Consider the following 13,187-nt stretch of genomic DNA (forward strand, 5'->3'; position numbering starts at 1 on the left):
TTTGCTGAACGTAATAAACAAACTGGCCACTTAATGACAAGTTTAATTTTGGACTGAAACTTCTGCATGTCAGCGATTGTAAATCTGTTTAAACATGTGTTCCTTTGCCAGGGACCACACAACCTAAAATCTTAAAAAAGATGAGACCAGTTACATTAGAGGAGCAGATGCAATGAGCCCTGGGAAGGATTATGTATTTCTGATCATGTGTAAACGCTTACACACTTGCATCATTACTGAGATCTGATTTTTCCAAACTAAACTTTCTCTCATATGACAGAAAGAGAAAACAGAGACAACCTTCTTACCGACCTTTTAATTAAATGAGCTAACGAACTGTGATGCAGGTGTAAATTAAAGAGTGGATTAATTGATTTGCCGGGAGAAGTCAGGCAGAACCTCCTTTCCTTCTGTCTGCAGATCTGCATACCGGTCTCTGTAATTTTTTGACAAAGGGCATTGGTGTGGTGAGAAGGGAGGGAGGGGAGGCGCAGACAGCTGACGCACTGAAGAGGAAAGCGCAGCGTTTCGGTGCGCATCTTCATTATCGGCAAGTGGGATGAAAGGTGAGCAGCGCCTGTCCCATCCACGCAGACACTTTTCCTATGTCAGGATCTGATTCGAGTGGCTTTTATCAGTTACGAAACTGATCATCGGCATTGGATTTTATAGTTTGCAACTTCTCACAGATTTAGTGAAGCCAGATTCGGAGCGCAACAGCTGAGGAGAAGACGTGAATCTACGCAAGATTGTCTGAAACGAAGGACTCATCCCGCTCACTTAAGTGCAATGTCCAAAGCTTATGGATGTAATGCTAGAAAATCAAGGCTGCATTATGACAGCGAATAACTGAGGGGTCTCAAAAGCACTTTTCCTCTTTCCTAACTTTTATTTCCACCAGATGATGGAGGACGCGCAGGCGTCAAGGACTTTCACGCCTTATTGCACAGCCAATACATGAAAAGAAGAAACATGATGACATCTACGGGCTTGTCGGAGAAAGCAATGAGGATCAGAAATGGGGCAGGAAACCACCATCACTCCAAACCCATCTCTAAAATATACTTCATCTTTATTTTGCTCCTGCTCATATTCACACCGATAGTGGATTCATCGTGGTGGTAAGTTTCACCACTGAGAGGAATTTGATGGTTCGTCCGATTGGTTGGTGTCACATACCAATCGAATATAAAGTACGACTTACAACAACGACAACAAGGGCAAAATTTCACCCAGAAAATATAGATAACGATTAGTTTTAATTAATTAAGTTTGCAGTTGAAAAAGTTATCTTACAGTGGATTTTATTGTTTAACCCTATGTATCCTTGTCCTTGGAGCTGTTACAGATTTAAAGATGAGAAATCCGTCTGTTTATATGTAATTTACACCTGCTTACTTCTCAGATTTTCTAGTAAAAGATCTACTTTGCTCACATGAACATCCACATCCATAAACGAAAAGAGCAGGCTGTGTATCCAAAGTTCATGAAGATTAATGATGTTGATGTGTGTGTTTGGGTGTGTGTGTATGGGGGGAAGGGGGCGTCTCCCCTATCCATCTATTTTGCCCAGAGTACACGGCAGGTGCAGGCGTTGGTGCATGAATAAATGCCCCTTGATGATTTCTCTTGAGGTTTTCAAGACCTAAAACATGCTGGAGACCCCCCACCCCCAGTCTCTCTCACCTGACATTGTTGTTCTCATATTTCAGGTGACACTTAACAGAAAACCTATTAAATGACTTTACATTTAACTAGCCAAGGGAAACCCCCCATTTTAAGATCTTACCCTACACTTCATAACAGTTAAGATCTAATTTATGAATTTATTTAAAGCTAAAACGCACCCATTGTAAATAATGCTATGTCTGGTAATTTCCCAAGAGAGCCGAAAGCACATATCATCCAATTTGCTCTTGAGTTTCCCTTTCAGGCAAATTCAGAGTAAACTGTGAATAAATCGTTGAGAAATTCCAAAGAAAAACGTAATTGATTCCTGCTTTTTTTAAAAAATCTTCCTTTGAATTGTTTAGGCCTATTTTTAACTATTGTAATAATTTATATAAGCACTGTGCGCCTTGCTGCACTTCTCTCTTCTTCTGTGTGTGTCCTCTTGGAGAGTCAGGGGTCCTTTGGCACAGCTGGTTTGTACAACACACAGTAAACACAAGCAGTGCTTCTGTTCTGCTATACTGCTCAGGCAGATAGTTGCATCTAGAATGGGACTGGGACAGCCATAAGAGGAGTGGAAACTACCTGCTATATCTGTTTCTGTCTCAGTGGCCAGGCAACACAAATGCGGCTGCGATTAGGGACTATAATGATATCCGGATGGAGAATAGAGTGTGTAGGCTTATAGATGGACTGGGGGGGGGGGAGTGCTCATTTGTACTGTAGATGACGGCCATGTCCTGTTGATAAGAGAACCCCCAGAGTCACAATGCAATCAGCATGTGATCACCCTTCTTAAGAGTTGTTACAAAGTTGGGGATTATTTGAAGAAAGCAGGAAGCAAATGCATTTCACTGAACGAGAGGAATGTAATAATCTCTTCAACATCCTGAATATCTGAGTCTTAAGAAGACAATGGGGATGAATGTGAAGAAAAGTAGGAACAGTATCAATAATTTAGATTCATCGAAAAACATTTTACACGGGGAGAAAAGTAGTAATAGTAAAGTTAACTGGCACAGAAGACAGAAAAAGAAAAACAGTTTGTCCTCTCTTTGTCTGAAGGCAATACAATCCACTTAGCAGCTTTACTATAGCTTACTTGATGTTTAATGTTCCATAAAACAAACCAAAGAACTGCTTTTGTCCTGGGGCAGTCTCGTGGTTTGCTTAGATACAACTTTGCAAAACTAAGACATGCTGCCTTGTCTTTTTAGAGAAGAGCCTTTCTCCTGGCAACTTTTCCAAACAAGCCATAATTTACTTGCTTTATTATTATTTATTTATCTGTAATTTCTTTGAGTATTGCACATGACATTGTGTTAACACAAACCTGAATGCTTCAGACCACACCTGCTAGGAGCACCTGGCTGTTTAATCTTTTAAATTTGTCAGTTTGTTAAATTTATGCTGGTAATTGTTTTCTTTTCTTTTTTATCTATTTCTTTTGCTAGTTTAAAATTCTCCATTAGTGGGAGAGCCTTTCCTATTTTTACACTAGCCACATTTGGGAATATTAAAACATTTTTTTTAAATATATAATGAATATTTTCTACCATACTGCTGTACCTCACTGAATGGCAACTGAATTAAATGTTGCTCAGGGGTTGCTCCTAGACTGCAGGCTGCACTTGAGAACCCTGTGATTACAAAGAAGGAGCACTGAGTACAGATGTCTGATAGTTAAAGGGCTTTTTTTAACATGAAAGCAGCAGTGATCAGTAGCAAGCTCCTTTGAGTCCATAGAATTTAATGAGCTCTTAAATGTTGGTTACCCATAATATAACCCAAAGATTTTTTGGGGGACCCTCTATATCTGGTAAACACTGGAATCTTCTTCACTCAGAGTTCCCAATTTCCCAATTTTTTACACATTTGATTAGAAATGTGAATTGTTTGAAGATGTAGTCAGACCAGATTTCACGCTGACAGCTTACATGTGTTGGCATTTAAAACAAGTGGCACACCAAAGGCCATGTAGGGTGGGCTTCACCCCATTACCCTAAATGCAGCAAACATACGTCTCTGTTATTTGTACTATTTCCACTATTTGTATATTTCTTGAAAATCAGATTGGACCTTAACCTCTTGCAAATCAGCTAGCTCAGCTAGCTACACAATTTTTTCTGTTTTTGTCTCGATGAAAACAGGAAGGCAAATTTGAAAGTAAACTCACTGGAAAAAGAAATCCTGGCACACAGTCTAGTGACAGCTGCAGGTGCACTACCACAGAGTGCGCTTTCAGTGGAATTGTCCTTGAATTTACCAACACTGTGTTCGATGGATCTGTGCGCAGGTACATCGGAGCTCTGGGTGCGCGGGTGATATGCGACAACATTCCCGGTCTTGTGAACAAGCAACGGCAGCTCTGCCAGCGGCACCCAGACCTGATGCAGTCCATCAGCGAGGGAGCCAAAGAGTGGATCAAAGAGTGCCAACATCAGTTCAGACACCACCGCTGGAACTGCAGCACGCTGGACCGGGACCACACTGTTTTTGGCAGGGTGATGCTCCGAAGTGAGTCTGAACATACATGGCTAAGGCTTCTATCTGTGTGGTTCTTTGTGCGTGACAGTGGTTGTTTATATCAGTGACACTCAAGTTAATCATCCTCATAAATGTCTCCTCTGTTATCAGATAAGCAGGGAATTAATAGGTGTCTTATTAAATCAACTTTACCCCGGAATGCAAACAGAAAGAGAAATTGTTGTGGGTTTTTTACCTTCTCAGGAATGAAGGAACATTGGGAAAGTGGATGTTCTCTGAAAACAAGTAGCAGATTGAGAGATCCACACTGGTGATGTATAAACAGTAATAGGAGATGTAAATATTTGGGTAGATGTTTCTGGCAGCCAGACAAAGCTTTACTCCCTGACATCTCGCCTGTGTTCTGCTTCATTGCGTGAGCAGGAATGAGAACAGGAGGAGGGTGGGACAGCCAGACCAAATAACCTCCAAAATCTCCTCTCATCTAAAATGAAAACACTGCTCAATGACTTAGAAAGCTGCCATCTGTGCAAATTAATAGGTGAAAGGAGAGTCGGCTGGTCTAATGTTATAGCTGACATGCTGCTACCACTGTCTGGACCATCCACCATAGATGGACTGATCTTGGTATGCCTACCTTGTAGAATTTGCAGAGAGATGACTGCTTTACTCACCAATAACACATGGCTCTGGGCACTAGAAGAACAGCTGAGAAAAACAAGTGCTATGACAACTTTTGAATAATGTCACATGTCAGATATAGGCAACATTAGGTCTCTCTTTACCAACAGTCGTAAGTTACTTCTTTAAATGATTGCAATTGCAACGCTCCCTTCCCCGTCTATCCAGGCAGCAGAGAGGCAGCATTTGTGTACGCCATCTCTTCAGCAGGAGTGGTCTACGCCATTACCAGGGCCTGCAGTCAGGGGGAAATGAAGATCTGCACCTGTGACAGTCAAAAACGAGGGCAAGACAGTGACGACAAAGGCAATTTTGACTGGGGCGGATGCAGCGACAACATCAACTATGGCATAAAATTTGCCAAAGCTTTCGTCGACGCCCGTGAGAGGATGGTGAAAGATGCTCGAGCCCTGATGAATCTGCACAACAACCGATGCGGTCGGATGGTCAGTGGAAACGTTTTTTATATTAATGTTTAAGCTTTATCTCTTAATGGAATTGTAAATTTAGACATATTTAGGAAGTAACAATGAAAACAACAGGCTTTTCAGGAACATTTTCAGGGGACGCTTTTATTGTTGTTTTTGTTAAACGTAACATTGACCTACAAATTTATTCAAACATAAAAAGGCACCCAACTCAAGCGATGAACCCTTTTTGTGTCTGCACACAAGAGATAGCTTAACAAAGACCCAATGAAGAAAAAAAAAAAGTAGAAATAAAAACCAAAAAAAGACGTGTCACAAAACCTGAGAGATACACATGGCCCTTCAACTCATCCGTCTTCTGTGAGTCATAGATTGGTCTCTCCAAGCTTAAAGTTGGTCATAATAAACATCGACTCTTAAAATCATTAGAAATTCTTTTTTGCCTAAAGATGTCTTCAACTACTAGGCTAGTTGACTTACTTGACTAGGAAGTAAATCTCTTAAGACTAAGAATCTGTTTATTGAGAATATTCCGCATTATCCCAGCATCTATTGATGATCCAGCATAATGCATATTAATATGATAACTCCATATGAGGGTCCCATAGCATTAAATTCTGCACTGTTCAAGTTATTGACATGGCTTTTTCAGTAAAGACGTCTCTGAAGGATAATGACGTAAAAGCTGTTACATTAAGAATATTTAGCTAACCGTTATGCTAGGAGAGCTTATTACACCTACATCTTCTCTTGTACAACATTGTTGGCTTGACACTGTGTCACCTTTGATCTCTGCTCCAGGCAGTGAAGCGCTTTATGAAGCTGGAGTGCAAGTGTCACGGGGTCAGTGGTTCCTGTTCTCTCAGAACCTGTTGGCTGGCTATGTCTGACTTCAGGCGAACTGGAGACTATCTTCGCAAGAAGTACAACACAGCCGTCGAGGTAACCATGAACCAAGATGGGACAGGATTTATTGTGGCTGACAAGGACTTTAAGGGAAGCACCAAGAATGAGTTAGTCTTTGTTGAGAACTCTCCAGATTACTGTCTCATGGACCGTGCAGCAGGTGAGACACACAAATAAGCTACAAAAATAAAACCCCTTGCTTTATATTGTGTACATCCACAGTCCTCAGTCAGAACAGCTTTGACTAGTTGAGGGATGGACAAGAGATCTCTGAGGGTGTTCATTGGTATTTGGCACCAGCATGTTGGCAGCAGATCATTTGGGTCCTGCAATTGCAGCAGGTGGGGGTTTCCGTGGATCTACTCTTCCCAGCATATTCAACAAATGTTCGATTACACTGTGGTGTCTGGAGGCCTGGTCAACACCCTGAGCTTTTTTCCAACACCAGCAGCTTTTGTAGTGTAGTGGGAAACACTGTCCTGCTGAAGGAGGCCACTGTCTTTGGGAAAACAACGTTTAGGCAGGTGATATGTGCCACTAGTGAGACTAGTGAAGTTTAAAAGAAGGGTTTTTATTATTATTATTGGCCAATGCTGATAATTCTTAAATAACTTGCTTGTGCTAACCTGCTAATTCTGTTTTTAACATGTCAAACTTTAGTAAAGTGCCACTGTTACACAAGAGTAATATTATTATGACAATCATTTATTATTACAGTAAAGAAATTGCCTTAAGGAGGGTCCTTTTAACTTCTGAGGAGTAGCATATTGATATGTTGTGTTTGTGGAAAACATCAGCAACTCACATTCTGAGATTCAGTGAAGTCCTTTTGAAGTTGTGCTTAAACAGTTTAATCATTTTTGTGTAAAATACTGTTATTATTATTTAATTTAAAATCATGAGTATGTTGTTATGGGATGGGGCAAATAGGACTGACTGCTTAACAAAATCTATGAGAATCAGAGACTCATTGACTGCAGGCTTGCATTCCTTCACAGCTTAAAGTTCAGTGATTTGACCTTTAACATCTCCTTTAATACCTAATGTTTGCTTTGCCTTGTTAGGCTCATCTCTTTCCTAAAGTCCAGCTCCTTCAGTAGAGCGTGAAGAACTTTGCTAACTCACTGTTAATATGTTAGGGACGATGGCATGTGCAGGGGACACGTTGGTTCTAACTTAACAGATTCTGTCACTCCTACCTGCGGTTAGCTTGGCCGCACCTTGACAACTGAGATGCAATGAAGGTGTGTTTGCTCAAAGGAAAAGCTGCCTTTCCTTGTTAAAAGGTGATCTTAAAAAGTAGCCGATGACCCTCCTCACCACTAATCTTCATTGTATAGGAATTCACAGCCTAAGGATACATGCAGGCTTATTTTTCAAATCTTTCCTTTGGTCAGCATTAAGCTCCACTCCCTAGAGCCTGAGGGGAAGATCTCCTCTTATCCTTTGTTCTCTAGACTTCTGGGATGCTTTGTTAATGGACCTGGCACCTGATCTTAGGCTTGGATTTTACACCTGAGTACATGAACACAATTGCATTTAGGTCTGAGACTATTCTGTTGGGAAGCTTATAGCCTGCTGAAGAGTGAGGGAAAGTGATATTTTGCTTTGGCAAAACAGTTTCAGTTTTCAGCATCAACATGAACATTGCCAATAATAACTTCTGCCAGCTTTCACTCCTGGGCATCCACGTAATCATGGAAAATTTTCAAAATGCTATTAAGCTGAGTTGGATGGCACAGTGCAGTGGATCTGTGTCTACCCCAGCTTCCTTCTGAGCACTGAGACATGCCTCTTAGGTTAAATTGGGATTCTAAATGGGTTTTAGGTGTGAACGCACAGGAGATAAAACACTTAGGTATATTGAAAAAAGTGCTCTATGGATACATGCGAAAAGGTGAATGTAGCTTATGGTGGAAAGACATTTGAGCGGTCAGTCAGACTATTTATTTGTGGTATAAATCGTTCAGTTCCCCAAGGGAATGCATAGACAGGAAACCCAGTATAGTTACTGGATGTGCACAATTAAAGTTCTATATTATGCCTACTTTAAAATAAGAAGCAACTTCTAATCAAGGAGCTGTACTTATCAGTGATTTAATAATGAAAGCACACAGAGGTATCACCCCTCTCTGTAGCTCTACAGGACACATCTTTGTTTCATGTTGATCAGCATCATTTCTGTCAGCAGCAGGTATTTCTGTTCCCTTAAATCTAATTGAATCTGCTGCATATTATCAGTCCAAATCAATTGTTTTTTCTAAAACAAAAAATAAAAGAGTCCCTGACCTTTAAAACTTTAACATATTACAGAAGTGTCATGAAATCCACTGCTTGTGTTAAGTTAAATTTTATATTAGCTGTTTAATATATGTAAACAAAAGTATCATACGTATAACAAACATTTGATTTCTTTCATCCTAACCTGTATTTCTTATAGTGATAACTATTTATTTTAATAGTCTGGCAGGGCGTGCACAGATGGCTGTCTTCTAATAAACTAACCCTTTTCCTGTCAGTTGCAGTACCAATATTCGTTGTATGCCAAAACAACATCTCTGGTCCTTTATTCTCATTATAGGCTCCTTGGGCACAGCAGGCAGAGTGTGCAACAAGTCCTCAAGAGGCATAGATGGCTGTGAAGTCATGTGCTGTGGGCGTGGCTACGACACCATGCGAGTCAAACGTGTCACTAAGTGTGAGTGCAAGTTCAAGTGGTGCTGCGCTGTGGAGTGCAAAGACTGTGAAAACGTAGTGGACGTTCACACCTGCAAACCCCACAAGCGACCCGACTGGCTGGACGTAACCTAGGAAGGAGAGCGGACAAATCAAACGTGCACCTGACTCATTAGCCTGTGCACTAATGACTCCATTCTAGTTGGGATCTTTTAACTATAATACCTCTGGCTTTTGATGCTTTTATACTTCACAAACATTTGTTAGGTGATAGTAAACTGGAAATTAGAACCAGTTACTGATCATGTGCTGCTTTAAAAAGTGTTTTAAAAAATAATGTGCGGAGCGTTTTTGAATCAGACTTTGAAACTTTGATGCAAAATGGCTTAATATTATATTCTGTTGTAAATGTACCCTTGGTTGAGGCAGATATATGAGCTACTGCCTGCTTCTTGTTTTATAGTATGTAAAAACTGTGTGCACATAAGAGATGAAAGAGATAATCACAGTAGTACTTTGTCTGCCGATCGCTCCTTCAAGGTTGCCTTGTACACCTCTGGACTGATTCCCATTCTATTAGAACACTCCCTTTTAGTGCACTCACACTCCACAGTGGCAAAACAGTGACCTTTAAATTTTTTAGTTAATTTTATGAAAAAAGATCCAAGTTGTTTAGAACCAAATCTAATGGGTAGGGTGAGTGGTCCAGATGTTACAGCAGACCTCTGCACATGATTACTTGGAAACTGGTGTTAGCCTGTGGTTTTTGCTTTTCCAAAACTTCCAAAACTTTTTTGATCCCACCGTGCACCCGAAACCACTGCTGCTAATTTGTGCAGCTATCACACTAAATAAATATAGCGCTTTCCAAGAGGTCTTTCTTAATTAAAGCCAGGTAATCACATTGTAAGGTCAAAGGAGCCACAAACAGAAGAGCAAGCAAAGACTTATCATTTACAGTGACAGCTCACTTTGTATACAAGGATTGTGGACACACCAACACATCAAAATAGCCTCACAAATTTTGGTCTGTTGTTTGAAAGATACTTGTACAGTATGCTAATATTTGACTGTAACAGATCTAACAAATCATTCAGCTTCATGGAAAAAAATTGTAATTTCTACCTCCGGTTCTTTGTTTTTGCTTCCATTACTACTGTGAACTTTAAACAAATTCCATAGGCCATGCTAATGCAGACAAGTGCACAGTAAAAAGAGAAATACAAAGCTTCTTTATTTTGGACGTAGTGACCCTCCAAAATTGTAAATTGCAGTGTCATACAACTGCATTATAATGAATACAAACTATTAAACCGGCCTTCCTGATATGTCACTGGAGCTGCAAATATTTTCAAAACTCAATATTAGTTTCCAGACTGATTTATCTTAAATAGAGCTTTTGTTTAACATTTGCCTTATCCTTATTACAAAGGCCAAAACAGCATATTTGTTCAGCCATCATATTGTGACAGAACATATTTATAATGCAATCTTATGCAACTGTGCTTTCAGTTCTTTGTGGACACACTCACTGGCTCTGGCCGGTTTTTAAGAAGTGAATTATTTCATGAAACAAAGCCAAGCCATTGCAAAAAGAGCACTGAAGTAGCTACAGACCTTGCATTTGGCTTTCTAACATCTGGCAGTGCAGCCAGACATAGTGTTAAGCCATTGGAGACACAACCCTCAGAGGAGTTTATAGATCTAAATGAATCTGACAACAAGCTGTGAAATGCTAAGAGTCAACAAATTGTTTCAACTCCACGTAATGAGAGGCACAGCCAAAATAAAGTGCTTTGGACAACAGCAAATGACACCAAGTCAAAAGTTAATTGCAAGCAAGAAAAAAAAACAGAAAAAAGCCAGTTTTGAATGTAAATGAAGAGTAATTTAGCTGTTTTTGAAAGATAAGAGGAAAACTGTTTCAGATTGTGGGCTCAGGCCTGGACCTGTGCTGTTCTGTTCATACTTTTAATTCCCAAGTTCTTTATAAGTTTTAACATGCTATATTCAATCCTACATCTGTAACCACAGGAGTTTCACTGATTTGGATTTATGGAGCGCCAGTGTCATAATTATGAGTTCATTTGGTTCTGTTCGGTCTACTATTAAAAGATGTCAACTTCCAGATGTTTTTCTTTTTCTTTTTTTTAATTCCAGGCAGAAAAACAGTAATAATAATCTTCTCAATTAAGCCTAAGGGCCTATAACCCACATGTATATATTTGGGTTTTAGGTATTCCCCTGGTCTCCTATTACAGTTATCATTACCTTAGCTATGGCGTGGACGGGATAAAAACAATGCAAATGACCAGTTTGGTTTTTTTTTTAAAGTTCATTGTTCAGTGTTAGACAAATATTTTTTTATTAGCATAACAAGACTGATGGTAGTCTTAGATAGCGTGATAAAAAGAATCACAAAATATCTTTAAATTGAAATATAACAATTTATTTAGTTTTTTTTTTTAAGTAATTTCTTGATCGACCAACTATTAAGCTGTATAAACAAAGAAATTTCTATTAATATATTGTTGATCTTCAAATTAGTCATAGTATCTGTGCTACTTTGTCCTCCAGTGTGGGTCACCCAGTTGAAGTCTGTAAAAATAAAAGGAGTGGCATTGCAGGCATTCACTGCCATCGCAGTGATATCAAATGGTTTAACAACATTTCAGAGCTAAAATGGTCTCAGGGGACAGTGTGGTCCACATGGATGCTTCACATTCATGGGAAGCAGAAGAAAGAAATTCCATAATCCGTACTCACAAACTGTAATGACTCAAGAACAATTTATTGCTATGCCACTTTTAAACCAAACATGTTTATTTTAGCCTTGCTTGACAAGTACTCCAGTCTAAGTCGTTGCACTCCGATCACATATACATCTGTGACTTGCCTATAGTAATATGAGAAACATGCTGATACGCATGCATGCTGAAACCGTTGCACTGTAGAGCGCTTTGGAAATGAAAATTATTTTTTAAATGAAATGTCCCAACAGTTTCAGTGTTGTTCTTGGAAAAGAAGATCACCCTTATGACCCCATCAGGAGTAATTAAGGGTTTTATGTGGACATGAAATTGGACTCGACTGTAGCTGCTATAGTTTATTACTTGCCAAGTGATATCTTACAGATTTGTTACTGGTAAAAGGAGTAAAATTTAGATATAAATCAAAATGTATGCATGTAAAGGCCAAGGAACAGACTCTTTAAAACACTTAGCCTTATTTCAAGTATCTACTTCACCACCAAATCTATAGTAACAAGCAAAAAACCAAACATTTCAGATTTTAGTGCCATTTTCAAGAAAACTTGAGTTGGGCAGCAGCTGTTACTGCAGCAGGAAGAGCCTGTGAATATTTTATAGCTGATGTGACACTTTTTTCCTCACAAAATACAATTTATCTTTTGGAACGAGTAAATCCACCATTAACCTGAATCAGCATTCACGATGCAAACAGTGCAAACAATGTCATCTTACATCCCAATCATACACTGCAGGCCATGGATAAATTGTTGAGGAGGTGCAGGAGGAGTATAAGCAGCAGTAAAGATTTAGGGTGAGGACATTCACATTCAATATGTGTGACAAAACCAGGTTTGCAATAAGACAAGTTTACTCTTGTAAAGCAAATAACATTAAACTAGTCTGATTTAAGTGTTATCTTTAGACCTCAGCATGCATTGCCATGTCAATTTCAGCATCGCCAGCAACCAATAATTAGCAAACAGCAAAAAAGCTGCGCTACTCTTAAGCAAATAACCATAGCAATACACATGAAAACAGTCAGTGGTTACTTATTTTGCCAATCAAAGAGACATAACCCGAAGGGTAAAGAAGGAACGGGATTACATGCTATTCGTCCAAGTGAAATTTTGAAAGATACGTATGTTAGGAAACACAGCAGTGCACTTACATTGGCTGAAGAAGTCCTCAGGAAACATCCCTTCCAGTTTTAACTGAATTCTGATATGGAACGCCAGGACTAAGGCCAGTCGATGAAACTGATAAATATCAGTTACTGCGGCAACATAGGATCAGATAGATTGAGCTAACAGTCAAATCATGTAATAAAAATCTAGATCACAGTTGTTTTCAGCAGAGCAAACCAGTGTGAAGTGTGACAGATGAAGTATATACTGTAATCAGTTATAGTCTATCACACGTGAGTGACAGGTTATGTCAAATGCAATGGACACGTTAGAATATTGGACCAATAGAACTGTTAGCGCTGTGCCATGTTGCTTATATAAACGCACTGGGTGGTCATGATGAAATATGCAAAACACCTCATAATGTCAGAATTTATAAGTTACAAAACCACATTTCACTTGGT

At 39.4% G+C, this 13,187-nt stretch overlaps 1 protein-coding gene across 1 annotated transcript; it reads left to right on the forward strand.

Annotated features, from left to right (window-relative positions):
• Positions 1–516: 516 nt before the first annotated feature.
• LOC113021955 (protein Wnt-2b-A-like) lies at positions 517–10,977 on the forward strand. Its single transcript, XM_026166860.1, has 5 exons — positions 517–1,121; positions 3,968–4,188; positions 5,008–5,285; positions 6,069–6,333; positions 8,755–10,977. The coding sequence occupies exons 1-5, from the start codon at positions 958–960 to the stop codon at positions 8,982–8,984; spliced, it is 1,158 nt and encodes a 385-aa protein (XP_026022645.1). The 5' UTR covers positions 517–957; the 3' UTR covers positions 8,985–10,977.
• The last annotated feature ends 2,210 nt before the right edge of the window (positions 10,978–13,187 follow it).

The sequence above is a fragment of the Astatotilapia calliptera genome, chromosome 5, assembly GCF_900246225.1.
Source record: "Astatotilapia calliptera chromosome 5, fAstCal1.2, whole genome shotgun sequence".
NCBI lineage: Eukaryota > Metazoa > Chordata > Actinopteri > Cichliformes > Cichlidae > Astatotilapia > Astatotilapia calliptera.